The 19655-nt window shown below is 32.5% G+C and overlaps 1 protein-coding gene across 1 annotated transcript in view; it reads left to right on the forward strand.

The window, feature by feature from the left end:
- Positions 1-5790: 5790 nt before the first annotated feature.
- Positions 5791-19655, forward strand: part of LOC139863727 (uncharacterized) — a 67301-nt gene continuing 53436 nt past the window's right edge. Inside the window, exon 1 of the mRNA XM_071852332.1 lies at positions 5791-6714. Coding sequence (XP_071708433.1) covers positions 5791-6714 — 924 coding nt within the window. The remainder of the gene's footprint in view (positions 6715-19655) is intronic.

Consider the following 19655-nt stretch of genomic DNA (forward strand, 5'->3'; position numbering starts at 1 on the left):
TTTAGGTAACAGCTGTCGTAAACAATGTGAAGAAATTAAATCCCGTTACAATCACTCTTCAGGTAACAAAGACATTCTTCTTCAACCAAAAGTTGTTTCAAAAAACAGTGGCAAGAACAAAAGATCTAAATGGATTGATGAGTTTCCAAATAATTCCGACATTTTCGATACTACTAGTGAGATCAACCATGTTGTCGGGCAATCTTCTTCTATCAAAAACGGTGTAAACGGTAGTCAACATTTCGGATCCAAAAAATCTCATATAAAGAAGAATTGTACAACTTTGACGTTCTAATATCAAATATGGCAGAAGACTATACGGCTATACGCCAGCCAAAGCTTCAAAACAATGAGGCTTGCCTCTCAAATCCTCTCAATTGTCTATGCAATGAGGCTTGACTCTGTTTAATGTACAAAATGCCTCATTGTATTGTTAACAAAAGGTCAAAGGTAGTGCTTGGAAAATTGGGTAGCGTTATGAATGGCTCGGTCGCCAACGACAAGCTAAAATATAAGTAGTAAGCTTGAAATTGCCTCTTGAACATTCACGGGTTTGGGTGTATATCGAGGGGTAAAATGGTGATTTTTTTTTTTGTCTCACGGTTTCATATTAATTTTGTAGCGGTTTATAATACAATGGTTAGCAAACTTAAATTTACAACTTTGGATTTCATTTGGAAACTTCATTCTTTTAACGTGGTGTAAGTAAACTCTTCCGGTAGGTCGGGTGTTTTGGTTTCAATATGGCGAGAGGAAAAATTTTGTTTAATCGAATATTGGTCTACTTCAAATAATGTCATGATCTTTATAGTAAATGGCTTCGCCCCGCGTAATGTAGCTAACAAGGTGGTTTTTTCTGGAGTCACTTAATGGATATGGCTAGTCATTGGTCGAGCCCGATGTGTGTTCCTGGGAATTTCATTTACACTTGTGTCCAGTGACGGAACTAGGATTTTTTTTCACCGGGGTAAAAAAAAAAAAATTAAAACCATAGCAATTTTTTTGGACAAAATATGGAGGTTTTCGGGCAAAAAAAAATTGAAGTTTTTAGGCAAATTATGATTTTGAGTAAAAGTTGAAGATTTTTGGGCAAAATTTGAAAGTTTTGGGGCAAAAAGTCGAAGAATTTTGGGCAAAATTTGAGAGTTTTGGGGCAAAATATATAGTTTTTGGGGCAACAAAAAAAAAAAAAAATCCACCGGGGGTAAAGTCGAAAAACCCAAAATTTTTACACTGAAAAAAAAAAATCGCTGGGGGCGGGCCGCCCCCCTCGGTTTCGCCACTGCTTGTGTCCCGAAAGAAGGATTTCACGAGAGTCCATTGTGTTCTTCTGAATCAAGAGTAGATTAATAATTGGTCGGGTTGCATTCTGATAGTTGTTGTTCGATCAGTTCTTTTTCCGCCCATTTAGGGCAAGAAGCTACAATCTTGGGGCCCAAAGCCCTTTCGATTCAATATTGGAAGGTTGTCGAAACATGGTTTTATAGACAAGTGCAAGCAAAAGTCGGAATTTCTACCATTTCAAGGCAGTGCTGCTTTCATTACCTTTAAAAAAGTGAGAACTTTTAAAGAAGATCTCATAGGGTAGAACAAGGTGGAGAGGAAATTGGAAAAAATATAAACTCCAATTTGCAAAACGTGATATTTCAAGTTTTTTTTTTTTGGGTAATCGAGAAAACCCTCGTATGAATGAGCACATTGGCTCCCCATAGAAGGTAAAACCTCGGGTAATCAAGTCCCCCGAGCGCGAGACCTGGTACTGGGTGAATTGCGCATTAGGAGTAGTGTAGTTTTTCATATGTTGTTTGTCCTCTTTATTGAACTTTTTATGTTGGTTTCTTTTTCCTTGCTAAGCCTTTTTGTTGGCTTAGCCTCAATTTGTATGTCTCTGCTATATGGTTTCTTCATCTATTTGATGAAGTATGCCTTTCTTTTAAGAAAAAATTACGCCGTTAGTACTTGTGATTTGTTCACATTTGCATCATAACACCTAAACTTTATTTTTTGCGTAATTGATATCTCAGTTTTGCTTAACTATCGTGTTTGGCACCCCAACTTAACTGCTGTCAACAATCAAACGTTAACCCCTCACATGTGCAACACATGTGAGGGTAATTTCGTCTCTTTCCATTATTTTAATCTATTTAAATCACAAGATCTGCATAAGTAGTTGTTTGTACTTTAACGTGACTAAAATTTACGTCACCAACCAAAAAAAGAGGATCACCACAGGACGGAGTTGTGGCTAAACCGCCGTAAACGAACCTTAACAATGGCCGGAAGAAATTATATCCCACCAGAATCATTAAAACCACGACAAGACAGCAACCGCTCACGATGTCCCTTAATCGAATCACCGCCACGTTGTCATCAGATCATCGACGACCGTACCGCCGTCAAACGTGATATTCAATCACTTATCGCCAACAATCAGCGTCTAGTCGCCACACACGTGTCACTAAAACAAGAACTGAACGTCGCGTTACAAGACCTTCGTTAAAGTTTATAACTTTGTAGTTTGTTGGATTAACTTGACAAAAATACTGAATCAGAGATTATTCAATTACAAATCAAAGCAAGCATATCTATTTCCAGAGAAGAATGTATTTATTTTGGATGTTTTCTGTTAATTGTTGGTAAGTGGGGTGAAAGTCGGTTAATTTATGATTTTATTTCAAAGTTTAATTTTTTTTTTTTTTTTTTTTTTTTTTTTTTTTTTTTTTTTTTTTTGAAAGGCAATGTTAGTGGTTAGAGTTAATTCACGAAAATCCCCCCCCCCCCGAGACTCGAACCCTGGTCTCCTCGAACACCATGTTAACATGGTGACCAATGAGGCAAAGCCCCATTGGCTATTTCAAAGTTTATTTGCATATGGATGGAATTATATGAATATTATGTACGAGTTTAATTATAAATGAAAGTGTGTGAGCCTATAAGTGTTGTAGAACAATGAGGTGAAATTTTGATTGATTAGTCGTTCAAAGATCATAGAATGTAGTCATGTGAATTTGAAATTTAAATGTTGCAAGATAGGGTATAAGTACTGATATGAATTAGAGAGATGATTTATTAAAAGTTGTAATTTTAAATGAATTAAATCATGGAAAGGGACGAAATTGCCCTCACAAGCGTTGCACATGTGAGGGGTTAACGTTTGATTGTTGACGCCAGTTAGGTTGGGGTACCAAACACGATAGTTAAGCAAAACTGAGGTACCAACTACGCAAAAATAAAAGTATAGGTACTGTGATGCAAATGTGAACAAACCACAGGTACCAACGGCGTAATTTTTTCTTCTTTTAATATTTTCTTTCTTTTTCGAAAAAAAAAAAAAAAAAAAACTAATGCAATCATGAGTTTTGTTTTAAGCCCACAAGTTCTTTTTCATTATTTAACTTTTTTTTATATAATAGAAGTCCACTAGTAGACCAATAGTAGCTCAAGAGACATAGTCTACTTTTTTGGGCCTTTTTCAGTACAACAGGTTATATAGTACTCCGTAGTATATGTATGGGAAGCTTTTTTTTCTAATATCTTTTCTAACTCATGTAATAGTATGAGTGTCTAAATCGTACTTTTAACTCGTTACTATCAACAAGATCAGGAGAGGCGGAGACAAGGGATACATGTGAATGCTTTGCATCCCTCAACTCTTCAAATAAACGAATTATAATGTGTTTAAAAATTCTATAATAGTTTTCAATATCCTCAAATAATAGAAACAAGCATCCCTTAACGAAAGGAGTTCAGCTATATCTTGAGACGAAATTGGAGAGCTTGAAAGTGGCAAAGAAGAAAATCAAATTCAAAGTTTACAAAGACCTAGAGATACAAGATGGAGTTCACATTATCGATGGATACGTAGCTTATTGAAATTGTATGTTCCCGCCATTGTAGTGCTATGTGAAATTTGATGAAGAAGATAACGAGAAGAACCGACAAGCTTTATCAAGCTTTTCAACGTAAGTGTCAAGATATAGTTAACGCTTTGAGTTTGGTTTTCACAACAAAGATGTAGATTCAAAATCTAAGAAAAGAAAGTTGGCAGTCACTTTTAGATAAAGTTGTTGGTTTTTGTGAGTCAAATAACATTGAAGTTCTTAAATTGACACAAACTTACAAAGATATAGTTCGATCTCGTTCAAAAAAGACGATGTAACTGTTGAACATCATTATCGAGTTAATGTGTTCATTGTTGCTATTGATAGTCAATTGCATGAGTTGAACTCAAGATTCAGTGAGTCCGCAATAACACTTCTTCAACCCTGTGTTGCTTTGGACCCGAAAAAATCGTTTGGAAAAAACGATATTTGTAAATTAGCAAAAACGTTCTATCATTCAGACTTTACAGAGCAGGATATAATTCAGCTAACACTTGAGTTGCGACATTATAAGCAAGATGTGCCTGATGATCTTGAATTGAAAAAGTTTCAAACCGTTGCTGAGTTATGTAGAGGCCTGCAAGAAACTAAGAGTTCGGATTTGTACCCTTTGCTTTTTTTTTTTATGGATTAATTCGTCTTGTATTAACTCTTCCGGTTTTAACCGCAACAAGTGAAAGGGATTTTTCATCAATGAAAATTGTTAAAACAAGACTTCGTAGCATTATGAGTGACGATTTTCTAAAAATCTATCTAATTCTTTACATTGAAAGATTATTGTAGAAAGAATTTATATTGATGAGATAATAGATGATTTCGCTTTCAAGAAACATAGACGTGTCCGACTTCAAATGCCTGAAGTATTTTTAAAATAGCTTACTTTTTTGTGTACGGAGTATATGTTTTATAATTATTTAACTTATGGAATTGTTTAACGGGATTATCACCAAAAAGCCCATTTTTTGAACTTGTTTGCATGAGAGCCCATAAAAACAAAGTTTGACAATTTGCCCTCGCAAGGAGCAAGATGCCTCTTGCTCCCTTGCGCCTTGCGTCCTTGCGACCTTAGTCACATTTGAGAGCAAGGAGCAAGGTGCCTCTTGCTCCCTTGCTCCCAGGTGGAAGCAAGGACGCAAGGTGCCTCTTTCTCCCTTGCTTCCACCTGAGAGCAAGGTGCCTCTTGCTCTCTTGCTCCCAGGTGGAAGCAAGGGAGCAAGATGCACCTTGCGTCCTTGCTTCCATCTGGGAGCAAGGGAGCAAGAGGCACCTTGCTTCCACCTGGAAGCAAGGGAGCAAGAGGTACCTTGCGTCCTTGCTTCCACCTGGGAGCAAGGGAGCAAGAGGCACCTTGCGACTAAGGTCGCAAGGACGCAAGGCGCAAGGGAGCAAGAGGCATCTTGCTTCTTGCGAGGGCAAATTGTCAAACTTTTTTTTATGGGCTCTCACGCAAACAAGTTCAAAAAAATGGGCTTTTTGGTGATAATCCCTTGTTTAACCAAATTATTACTACTGATTGGATACACAATTAAATTACAAATCGACGTTGTAGGAGTTAATCTATCTTTTTGAAGATTTGTTTTAAAAAAAACTAAGTAGTAAAGTATTACTATATCTCATATTCTTTTGAAAAATTTATTAAGTGCAATAAATTAGTTAAGCATTACTATATTTCATAGTTATGACTTATATATCAAATTTTGTAATCAAATCCGTACATATAGGTCGCTATAATTAATAAATTAGAGTGATAGTAAAAACTGAAAATAGAGAGAGAATGTGTGAGAGAGAAAATAGAGAGAGAGAGAGAGAGAGAGAGAAGGCGAGTTCGGCTAGGGCACAGAGGGGATACAACGGCGACGACTTTTAGCATCGATTCAAATGGTCAAGCAGAAGCGATCTAACATCATACATGTTTTTCAACTATCCGGGAGAGTTTCAAGTGGTTGATTTGTGGAAGACCTTCAAGCCATATGGAGCAGTAAGGGACGTCTATGTCGCGGGTAATAGGTTAAAGGGAGGTGAGAAATATGCTTTCGTTCGCTTTGCCGGTGTAACAGATTCAGACTCAATGTTACGTCGTCTTGAAGGGATCAGATTTGATGGGAAACCTATTAAGGTATTTAAGGCTACCAACAGGAAACCTAAAGTTGATGGACCCAGAATTAATGTTAGATCCAGATTTGAAAACACTAATAAGGATGGTGAAAGGGTCTTCAACCATGGTTATCGTGATGAAAGAAAATTTAATGAGGTGCTAGGAAAGAAGGATAATGATCTGTGCTACACTTTAAACCAAAACAAAGACGATCTTAGGTCAAGATTAAATTCTAAAAAAGGCTGTAAGGATTCCAATCAAACGTCACTTGATGATAAAGAATTTAAATCTGTTTTTGTCAAAGATGAGGATGGCAATGATGAGGTTCTCCAGTTTGCAATTGTAGGTGATGTCATTAATTCCTTGGTTCTCAATAACCTTGAAACCATTTGTATGGAGGAGGGTTTGTTTGATGTTCAAGTTAAATGTCTTGGAGGTTTGAGCGTTATGTTAATTTTTAAAAACGAAAAATCTGTGTGTGAGGTGATTAATCATAAAAACCATCCACTCTCAAACTGGGTTCACAAAATTAGTAGATGGGATCCTAGTCTTTGGCCTGAAAGACGCATGGTTTGGCTTGAGATAAGGGGGGTGCCACCACAATGTTGGAACGAAAAAACCTTTTTGTCAATTGCAGAGTGGTGGGGAGTGGTTTACAGGTTAGAAAACTGTGAGATCACAAAAGCCACTCATTTAGAATACGGCAGGGTGTATGTTAAGTTGGAGAATCCAGGAAAGGTTAAGGATTTTATTTGTCTACAACACAAACGGAGTTCATACTTTGTCAGTGTTACAGAAGAGAAAAGGAAGTCGAGTGTGAAGACCCGTCCTAATCCATCCGGACGAAGTCCATATCGATTATAAACGACTCTTAATAGTTGATTACATCGCGAGGTACTTGACCTCTATATGATACATTTTACAAACATTGCATTCGTTTTTGAAAAGACAATCTTTCATTACAACGAAAATTGACGTCATGCATACCATTTCATAATATATCTAACTATAATTGACTTAATAATAATAATCTTGATGAACTCAACGACTCGAATGCAACGTCTTTTGAATTCTGCCATGAATGACTCCAAGTAATATCTTTAAATGAGCAAATGCACATCAGAAGATTTCTTTCGTACCTGAGAATAAACATGCTTTCAAGTGTCAACCAAAAGGTTGGTGAGTTCATTAGTTTATCATAACAATCATTTCAATATTTTAATAGACCACAAGATTTCATTTCCCATTCTCATAAACATACGTCCCATGCATAGAGACAAAAATAATCATTCACATGGATTGAACACCTGGTAACCGACATTCACAATATGCATATAAGAATATCCCCATCATTCCGGGATCCTCCTTCGGACATGATATAAATTTCGAAGTACTAAAGCATCCGGTACTTTGGATGGGGCTTGTTGGGCCCGATAGATCTATCTTTAGAGTTCGCGTCAATTAGGGTGTCTGTTCCCTAATTCTTAGATTACCAGACTTAATAAAAAGGGGCATATTCGATTTCGATAATTCAACCATATAATGTAGTTTCAATTACTTGTGTCTATTTCTTAAAACAGTTATAAAAACAGCGCATGTATTCTCGGTTCCAAAAATATATATTGTAAAAGCATTTAAAAAGGGATTAATGAAACTCACGCATATAAATATTGTAAAACAGTTAATAAAGCATTTGCATGTATTCTCAGGCCAAAAATGTAAAGAGTAAAAAGGGCGAATGAAACTCACCAAATGTATTTTGTAGTAAAAAATACATATGACGACATTAGACAAACTGAACAATGCAGGGTTGGCCTCGGATTCACGAACCTATATCATTTGTATATATATTAAAATGTATAATCGTATTCGAACAAGTTTATATATTATAACTTGAATTATATATTATATTTATTTAGTTTGTGTATATGTTTAAAATGTTTAATATCTATATATTTGGTTATATTAATATATCTCTATATATATGGTTAGTATTATATGAAAATATTCTTAATTCGTTATATATAAGTATTTATATAAATAATGTTATTATATTTGATATGTGATATATAAACTATTAATATGATTATAATATATGTATTAAGTATATTTTAGGTACAAAATATTTATTTGTAACGAACATGATAGTTTTGATAATAATGATTTACTAATAATAATAACTTTCTTAATATTGATAATACTTATACTAGTAGTTAAAATAATAAAATTACATTTTTAAATGATAGCATTTATATTAGTAACAACATTATAAATCATATTTGTAATTGTAATCCTAATAATAATAAGTAAATTTTCTATCATAATACCTATTTTAGTAATAATAATCTTATCAATTATAATACTAATACTAATCCTATATGATATTAATAATACTAACACTAGTAATACTTATAATAATAATAATATTTGTTATAATACTTATAACAATGATAATAATAATAATAATAATAATAATAATAATAATAATAATAATAATAATAATAATAATAATAATAATAATAATAATAATAATAATAATAATAATAATAACCATATTACTAATAACATTAATTGAAATGATATTATTAATAATACTAAGAATGATAATCATGACAATAACAATAATAGACATAATAATAATATAAATGATAATATTACTAATAATTGTAATAAAGAGTCTACCTTAAATGTTTTCCAAAAAAAAAATGCCCATAACCGGACTCGAACCCATGACCTCTCGTTAAAAGCCAACACCATTCACCATCCGTCTGTCTTTGTTTATCTGATTCATATTGCGATTTAATTTTATTTAACAAGTTATCTATTTATCTTCCTCTTCTTCCTAATCTCAATCGATCAGGAACTCCCAAATATTATAAAAACGAATTAATGAATTTGTATTTGGATTCAAAACTAAACAGAAACAACCTACCATTTGATTTTCATTTACAGAAAACGAATTTGAAGTAAAAAAAATATATATAAACATATAAACAGAATTCTGCTGTTCGAAGTAAAAAAAAAAAAAATCCAATAAATGGGTTTCGAAATTAAGAGAGTTTTAGGGAATTATTATAACATAACTAGTGTTGCAATCACTTCATATAAACATTATCAATTATCAATTTTCCTTTACTTGTAACAGAAAATTCAAATTTGATCGTGGAACAAATCTTGACTTTTTGACTTAAAAACTTTGACTCACAATTTTGGATTCGATATATGAAATTGGAAGTTGAAATCTTACCAGAAGTTTGTTTGAAGGATTCTTGACAAAACATTATTTACGAATTTTGGAATTAAATTTGATTTCGAAATCTTTGTAAAAGGAAGTAAAACAGAGAAAGACGAGCGGTATATCTATTTGTCTGTTTGATTTCTTTTGAGATTGTAGAAAAGAATTTGGTGCCTTCATTGAATGATTGTTGCTGCGATATTATATAACACAATTGTTATTTTGTGATGTCTGATGGGTTCGACAGGTATTGGAGCTGGAGGAAACGAACCAGGATCAAATAAAATAAAACAGACAAAAAAAAACAGAAATCAATTAAAAGCAGATTCTGATTTAACACCCATTGATACGATCTGATAAAGGTATATAACAAATTTTAGACAAAACAAATTTGGAAAACAGTTTGATGGCTATATCCCAACAAACTCGTACGATTTAACAGTTCATTTACTATATCTGCATAAAACTCTACCTCCATGTATATATATATAAATCTGTTCCTATATTTATAACTGTATTTATATTTGTGTATATATATGTACATATTAATTCGTATCTATATCTATTTATCTATATATCTAAAATTGTAATTTGCATATATATACATATTTAAGTATATCTGTATTTTTGTATTTGTATATGTAATTATATATATCAGTTATTTATATATCTTATTTATAAATATAAATATACATATATATATACATATATATATATATATATATATATATATATATATATATATATATATATATATATATGTATATATATATATATATATATAATTCTTGAATTTTGATCTATAACCAATATAAATTTATTAATGTAACTAATAATACTAATAATAATACTATTAATAATAATATTATTAACAAAGAGACTATTAATAATAAACGATAATTAAAAATATTATAATTATGTTTCAACTTGCAATTAAGTATAATACCATTTATTATTATTTATGTAATATTATATTATATGATGACGTTTGTTGGAGAGTTAATTTTTATATGTTTTATATATATCTGATAGAAATCCTATACAGATTCATAATAACATATATATATATATATATATATATATATATATATATATGTATATATATATATATATATATATATATATATATATATATATATATATATATATATATATATATATATTAAGCAATAGCTCAATTATTCTAGATGTTATGTTACATTTTAAATTCCAATTAATTAAGATATACTTTTATTAATGCAAAATATTATATATACTCGTATTTATATTTATATAATATATATACATATTTATTTACAAGTAATAGTTCGTGAATCGTAGAGCATAGCCGAAGGGTAATTGATGAAATGAATATAGATTTCAAAACTTTCGAGACTCAACATTACAGACTTTGCTTATCGTATCGAAATCATATAAAGATTAAGTTTAAATTTGGTCGGAAATTCCCGGGTCATCACAGTACCTACCCGTTAAAGAAATTTCGTCCCGAAATTTGAGTGAGGTGGTCATGGTTAACAATAAAAATGTTTCCATGATGAATATGAGTTGATAAATAGAGTTTTATCACTATTGAATAATATAGATAAAACAATTTGATTACTCGAAGCGTACGAATGAAGCTATCACAAAATAGCAGAATGAGGAAAGTAAGTTTCATCCTAACTTTTGACGTAGTCATGGCTGAATTTAGAAAATAAGGTGCGTCCTAGCTTTTGACGTGGTCAAAGTTGAATTCCGGAATTCAAGTGATTTAAAGAAAATCTTCGAATCTAAAAGATTTGATTCTTCGGCGAGTAAGGAAATTGAAGATCTCTGTAATTAAATACGATGATCTGCCTCGATTACTCCGTCTGATATTTCCATTATAAATTAAACTCTTCCGTTCCATTATTCTCACCATTCCTATACTTTCTTTCTTAGTTCATATATCCAAAAGATTGTGGAAATGCTTAATCCAGTTCTGATCCTTGTCCTCATCCTTACTATAGCAACAATCATTCTCCTTTTTCAACTTCCACTAGAGGAATCTGCTTTCTTATACTTCGCCCTTGGGGTTATAGTGTTTTTAATTCTCCCGTGTCTTTATGTTGCGATAAACCTTGATATACACGGTTTGTAATTTATGCGTTGTTATCGGGCTTTACATCTCTCCTTATATTTCAATGTCCCCCATTCTGTTTCCTATAATCATTGTCATCCATAGTTAATGCTCTCTCTTATTTGCTACGATTTATACCCCATTTCTATCTCGGAGCTTCATGCTTTTGTTTTCTTTTTGCAAGTAACGGTCCAGAATTCATAAGTATGGAATTTCGAATAAACATCGTGTTCTAAATAAGAACTAATGTATTAGCACGATTTGATTTATCAAATTACCAAAATCACTGAGAATAGAACTATCAAGAAAATACTTTCTTGATATGTTCAGAAGTTAAGCATAATGAAAGAGTTACGTAACATGGCACGTGATGACGTTAGGATCTGTGAATCATCACGTTCCATTAGAAACTCAGCATGACTTGCTACAATATAATCACGTTGATAAAGTGTCATTATATTATACTAACTCATGCATCAGTTTCCAACATTACTTCAATAACATTCATATTTTAAGCTCAAAAGTTTACAGAATATAGAACTAACAGTTTCTATATGATGTAATACTGATAGCACGAAGAGATTAATGATTTCAAATAAGAATAGTTATAAAAATATCTCTAGAAATATGGAGGATATTTATAATGAAAGATACGATAATATCTTTGAATATCTAAGATCAGTGGATGATAGAAACTATTGTCTGCAAGGATTTAGAGTAAGGAGCACGATTTTCACTAAAGACTTTAGCAGACATTGAATCATTTGGATTCTTTGAAGTCAAACTTATTCTTTGTGATTTGTCCATGGCTTTCTTCATAGTTTCGCATAATCTGCTTTTCGGTACTAAATTTTTCTCTTGAATGTTTCCAATATAATGATACACATGAAGCACGAAGAGGTATACAATTTCAGATGAGAATATTTATGAAAATATCCTCAGAAATATCGAAGATATTGATGATGATATTTTGGAATTTCTAAGTTCGATGGTTGATGGAGAAAGATTTTCTGCAAGATTTTAACATGACTTCGGGGCAAGATATTCTCCAAAGATTTCAACGGATCCAGAATTATCTGGATTCTTTGAATATAGGGTATGGTCCTTGTATTTGTCCTTAGTCTCCTTCATGGTTAACTCTATACGTTTTCCAGTTTCAACGTTTCTGAGCTTTTCCAACATACTATTCTTTATCATTAAACTTCCGACGACTAAGGTCGTTTACGGTTACCTACAGTTTCTGCTGCTTCATTCAGCTTTTTCAACATTCAGAGTATCGATTCGTAAACTGGGTGCCTTTTCAAAATTTCAGAATTGAAGATCGTAATTCTAGGAGATAATTGTTATATGTATACATATAACTATTGATGTAGAAATGCTACGAGATTCAAAATACTGATTGCTGATTCCCGGTAATTGGTATGGCAATTATTGTTACAGGGTATAGATGAATACAAGATGGGGTTTCAATGAATATAATGATTTTTCTGAAAGTCCAAATTCATTGAAGTTGCTGGTAATTTTACTGCTACTGTGGTGAAATATAAACGGTTCTCCGGTAACGATGACGACAGGTAAACTTATATATCTAGGTTATAATAAGGCTAGTCCGACTGAAAAGTTGAAGTTGACTTGTTGAAGCTGTGACAAAATTGGCTATTTTGAAAGGGATTTCCAAGTTATTTTGGGTAATAATAACACTAAGAAATTAGCATAGCTACGTTTTAAACGTTTACTCAGTTGCCGAGAGTTTCTCAGGTGCATGAGTATATGCATCAACCTTTTCTTCTGTAGATGGAGTGCGGTTGGTTCATCCTCTCGATTGAGGTGTTTTCAAGAATTAAGAAAGGTTTGAACGCAGATTGTAATCGACGAGATACAAATGAGGTTTAAGATGAAATCAAGTGGCAAACTTGAAGAATTTTTTTAGTTTCATATGTTTTAATCAATATTTTAATTCATTTTTAATTGTCCAATGATGGCAGTCCACAGTCGATAGTCCACAATTAACAGTCCAATAATTCATATATATTTTAATATATAATATTCGAATTAATTAATACGTATCGTGACCCGTCTACATGTCTCAGACTCGATCACAACTCAAATTATATATATTATTGTAGAATCAACCTCAACCCTGTATAGAGAACTCTATCATTACTGCATATAGAGTGTCTATGGTTATTCCAAATAATATATATAAATGCGTCGATATGATATGTCAAAACCTTGTATACGTGTCCAGATATTTAAAGTGCGTAAAATAAATAACAGAAATTAAATAACGATAAATAAAGTGCGTAAAGTAAATAACAGAAATTAAATGACGATAAATAAAATTGCGAGAATGTAAATTGCGATAATTAAATTGCGATAAATAAAATGTAATAAGAAATTAACAGTTAGCTAGGAATAGTTTGCTAGGATTTTGTTAGCGTGGCTTCTTAATAAAATTTCTCATAATTAAATCGTTTATTTCTAACAAATTTTATTTTGTCCAATGTTTTCTTCATTATGCCACTTGTTGGATTCTGGTAAATCAAAATCCGAATATGAAATTAGATGAAAATGGTTATTCTGCAATGAACGGATTCATATAGCTGTGGTTGCAAGTAGGATAGTAAATGACCGTTGAATCAGATTCAAAGAATATACAGTGTAACTTATTAATGTGAAATCTAAATATCCCTCGGGTATTACCTACCCGTTAAAATATTTTCATCATTAACAGTTTGTACAAAATAATTTTTAATTACAATCTTTATGAAAATACATATACATATATATTTTCTTCAGATATAATCATGGATTTAATGAGTTAATATGATATTAAACTCATTTGGTTTACCATTAGAACTAGAATACATAATCTCTAAAACATTTAGAGGTTACTTAATCGTCATGAAGAACGAAGATAATCGATGTAGAACGATACGTAGAACGATGATTATACTCGAGGTACATAATGAGATGTTGAGGCATGGATTGTTGATGGTACTGGTGCTGTTACTGATGGTACTGTTGGTGCCGGTGATGTTGCTAAAGCTGGTACATTTTGTACCATATTCTCCAGTTTGATTACTCGAACGCGAAGTTCGTTGACTTCTCCTATTATTCCAAGATGATTGTCGGTCTGGACGAGCAGATGAATAAGGTTTAGAATTTTAGATAGAATATAATCGTGACGAGCTACCCTGGAAATGAGGCTGAAAATGGTGTTTCGGATAGGTCCGCCGGTAAACGCTTCAGGTTCATTGTCAAGAGGTGATTTTGGTTGGTGGAAGGGATTGCCTTCTTCGCGTCTCCATTGATTAAGTCGACTATGAATGCATCTGATGTATGCAGCGGGGTATACGAAATAGCTTATATTTTTACAGGAAATACTATTAAATACGATACAATTTTACACAAGATATTTATTTATTTAGAGAATGGATATACTTAAACCTTGCTACAACACTTATAGGCAGTGTACCTAATCGTACAGTAGTGTAGTTTTTAGTAAGTCCGGTTCGTTCCACAGGGAATCTTTTTAAACAAAGTTTAACGCTATATTAGTTTACTTTTATAAAAATACAAATATATATATATAAGTAATATTATTATTATAAAGGGGGTTTTTACCGTTTAATGACCGGTTTGTCGATTTTAAAACTTTAGTCGCAGTTAAAACCAAATGTAAAATAATAAAAATAAATACAAGGCTTAAATTAAAGCGTAAAGTAAATAACGATAATAAAATTGCGAATAATAAAAGTGCGAATAATAAAAGTGCGATAAAATAAACTTGCGATAATTAAAAAGTACGATAATTAAAAGTGCAATTAAATATAATAAAAATGCGATAATTAGAAGTGCAATTAAATATAAAATAAAGGAAATTAAATATGAAATAAAAGAATTATGCTTATTTAAACTTCCATAATCATGATGTTTGGCGTGTTGATTTTAGTTTTATGCCCATGGGTTAATTGTCCTTTGTCCTGGATTATTTAATATGTCCGTCTGGTTTTTGTCCATAACAGTCCATCAGTCATAAATATAAAGTGCGAGTGTCCTTGTCAAATTATTCTTATACCCGAAGTTAAATATTCCAACTAATTGGGGACTTAAACTGTAACAAGATTTTAATACTTTGTTTAATAATTACACCAGAATGTCGACTGAGTGTAACCCAAGGTTTTAATATTTTGTTATCAATTATACCAAGTGTCCTTGTACATAATTTCACCCCTGTTTTAATTATTCTAGTGACTATTAATCCATTCCCGTGTCCGGTAAAATGAATAATTATTGGTATTTATAGATATCCCACCTACCGTACCCAGTCATGCGTATGTGGTTATATATAAATACGTCGAATTATAAGTTTGTATATTAAATTAACAAGGTATTGTTTAGTTAATATAAAACCCATTAATAGCCCAAAGTCTAATTTCCACAAGTGTCGTTCTTTTATCCAAACCCCAATTATGGTACAAAGCCCAATTACCCAATTTTAGTAATTAGCCCAACATCATGATTACTTCGGATTAAATAAGCATAATAATAACTTAGCTACGAGACATTAAATTAAAAAGGTTGAACATAACTTACAATGATTAAAAATAGCGTAGCGTTACACGGACAGAATTTCGACTTACACCTTTACAATATTCGCTAACATACCCTTATTATTAGGATTTAAAATTAAATTAAAATTAAAATATAATATATATTACGTATATATTGAGAGAAGAAGGGAAAAAAGATTATGAAAAATGCTCAGAATTCGGTTGGCTTTATAGGGAGTTTCAAAGTTTAGGGCTCCGCGACTCGCGGTACTTTTAGCCTTCAAACTCCGTGAGTCGCGGAGTTTGTAAATACAGCTCAGTCCCTTTTGGAGTCTTTCTTGCCGACGATTTATTTATAAATATAATATATATATAATTAATATAATTAATTATATATTATATTATATTTATATACATAGTTAACTTGTAATTTTTAGTCCGTTGCGTCGAGCGTTGAGAGTTGACTCATGTCCCGGTTCCGGATTTTCGAACGTCCTTGCGTACAATTTAATATCTTGTACTTTGCGTTTTGAATCTTGTACTCTTGTAATTTCGAGACGTTTCTTATCAATAATTGGAACCTCTTTGATTGTCTTTTGTACTTTTGAGCTTTTTGGTCGTTTGCGTCTTCAATTCATCGAATCTGTCTTTTGTCTTCACCTTTTATTATTTAAACGAATATCACTTGTAAATAGAACAATTGCAACTAAAAACTTGTCTTTCTTGAGGAATAATGCTATGAAATATATGTTCGTTTTTAGCATTATCAAATATTCCCGCACTTGAGCGTTGCTTGTCCTCAAGCAATATCGTCTTGAAATACTAGAATCACTTCTTTATTCTTCACACTTTATACATCAGTGATTTCTATACGGCGGTATAAACAATGGTAGTAACGATATGGTTTACAGTCCCACATGACTATAAAAATTTAGATCCATTAAGGAAATTGGATCTTTATGAAAACATTTGATCTTTTGAAAATTAAATCTAGTTTTTACCCTAGATAAGTTTTCCGGAATAACCCTTTACCGGTGTTTGCAAAATATTTTTGTGGGTTTGGTGGGTTTCGGATTTGAAAATTTTAGCTCAAAACTTGCGGTTTTGTGTCACCCACTTGCTAACCTTGTATTTGGAAAGCAACACATCCAGTTTACTTGTCCCGTATATTACCTTTCGGTAAACTACCGTCCGGTTGTAAAGGAAAGCGTTGAACAAGCAACTGTTAAGGCAATGTCCCCTGACATGCTTTTAATTATGGTCTATAACGTGTCGGACGCAATTACTATCCTTGGTAGGAGCAATAGTAAAGCTCACCCTTATAATTTTTCGGTCTGGCACAAGGTCCTGTCTTTGACCATGCTATGCAACCACCGTTCTTACGGTTGACACCCGATTTGGTTCAGGTGACCTAATGAATTCCAGGTGAATTCCTAGAATTTTATGTTCAATGGTAATGAACGCATTGAAAATAGGGTTTTCAGAAAACAAATCGGTTTGTAATTTTGATCAAAATATTTTCTCGTTCAAGCTCGAGTTTAGATATCATTGAATTCCATGAGTTTGTAATTCTCAATCTTTAAGGTCAATCTCAAGGATTGAGTAATATCAGTCTTAAAAGCTGATTTTTAATCTTTAAGGAGATTATCCTTTCTGGGGATCTGATTCATTAGTCTTATCCAGCTAATTTGCATGGTGCCCCCCCATTTTACGAGATAAATCCTTCTCATGGTTAGGATAAATCTAACCACTTGGCGACCCTGTTTAATGCTGAGGTCCGTGGATTTCCTGCTGATTTTAGTGATGACTTTTCTAGATTTTTCGTCAACCTACAGCTGGTCTGGACGACAACTTCATGACCTAAATCAAGAAGCGCGTGTATTTTTCGGAAGACTTTACTTCCTTTTAATAATGGAATTGATTCATCGTGTAGATCCATCTCTTCTTTTCTTTCATCGGGTAAAACAGTTTAGTTTAGTCCAAAGCAAAAGTATTTTCAGTTATTTGTTACAGATATATGTGACATATGTTTTGAATAACTTGGAGAATTTTCCCACACTTGGCTTGTATTTTCCTTTTTATCGTCCTCTATTTCATTTTAAATGAATTTTAAGATTTTGGTTTGTTTCTCAGTTTATGTCCTTTCCGAGGTTACAATAATTTCGGTGTTAAAACCTAGTTTTATTGTTCATAAATATGTATAAACATGATTTTGAGTTCATTTAATTGAAAATTTTCACTAGAATTGGGTAGTCAGTATATAAGACTAGGGCTGTTCTTTATTATCAGAGAGCACTAGATTCTAATACAACTACTGCTTTACTAGTATTTTTAATGGTAACCAAGTGTTTAAGATAGAAATTATAAAATCCGAAAGAATTTAACCCCTTCCCACACTTAAGATCTTGCAATGCCCTCATTTGCAAGAAATCAGTAACAATTTAAATTATTGAGGGTGATTTGTGTGAAAATGATTAAATTTTTACCAAAGTTTCCAAATATATTGGCGTTTGTTTGCTGAATGATAAATGGTGCACATCATTTGTTCATTCCGTCTTGTTGTTATTTCACATATATTTTTGCATCTTGTCGTCAAAATTAGTTGCTTTTGCTGAACTTAATGCCAGTCTTTGAAAATGCGTTGTTTTACCCTGTTGTGTACATAAGATAAACTGCAAACATATATACATATTTTTGAAGTTTGGTATATTACCCCACATTCAAAAATTATTAAAATCTAAGAATAAAAGTTAGAAAATTATAAAAACTATTACAATATTAACATAAGTATTAAACGTATCAATATTACAAATTACAAAATAAATAAAACTAAGTAGAGTAGGGATGATACTGGTACCAATAGGGGTTCCAAGCATAACCATAGGTGCTATAGAATGCTTCGGCAGGGTTATACGTAGGATACGGTGGTTGCATCTCTATAGACCAGGGAGGGAAGATGGGTTTTGGTGTAGGAATATAGTTTCTACCTATATGTTGGCAATGAGCTATGATTTGGTTCTGATGAACTTGCCAATCTTCAAATGCTCTCTGTCTAGCATTTTCGTATTCCTGTGAAGCTATAAACCTTTGCATTTCTTGCATCTCATTTCCCCCTCCTACATTACCTTCCTGTTGGTTTCTCTCAACCTGTGGATGTCTACCATGGTATTGTACTGCAGCGTTATTTCGCCTCTTCAAAACTTTCGCACCATGGTATACATTTGAACCTATAGTATCGCGGGGTTCTGGTTCTTCTACTAATAATTCCCCCTGACTTATATCCACACCGAGATATTCAGCAATCAAAGTAATAAAAATACCACCTCCTATTATGCTATGCGGTCTCATCCCCCGAACCATAGCTGATAAATAATAACCCACACAATACGGTATACTTACAGCGCTTTGTGGGTCTCGAATACACATATGGTAAAACAAATCCTGTTCATTTACCTTTTCCTTGTTCTTACCTCTTTGTGTAATCGAATTAGCTAAAAACCTATGAATTACTCTTAATTCAGCTTTATCTATATCCAAATAAGAGTAATTTCCCCCTTTGAATCGGTGATGGCTTGTCATTTGACTCCATACACCGTGTGTATCAAAATTTTCATCTATCTTTCTACCATTTAGTATCAACCCTCTACAATCGGCAGATGCTAACTCCTCAGGCGTATATATACGTAAAGCCTGAGCCATGTCTAGTAAAGACATGTGGTGCATCGAACCTCCTAACAAAAATCTAATAAAAGATCGATCGGTTAAACTAGCTACCCGATCATTCAACTCT

The sequence above is a fragment of the Rutidosis leptorrhynchoides genome, chromosome 8 (assembly GCF_046630445.1).
Source record: "Rutidosis leptorrhynchoides isolate AG116_Rl617_1_P2 chromosome 8, CSIRO_AGI_Rlap_v1, whole genome shotgun sequence".
NCBI lineage: Eukaryota > Viridiplantae > Streptophyta > Magnoliopsida > Asterales > Asteraceae > Rutidosis > Rutidosis leptorrhynchoides.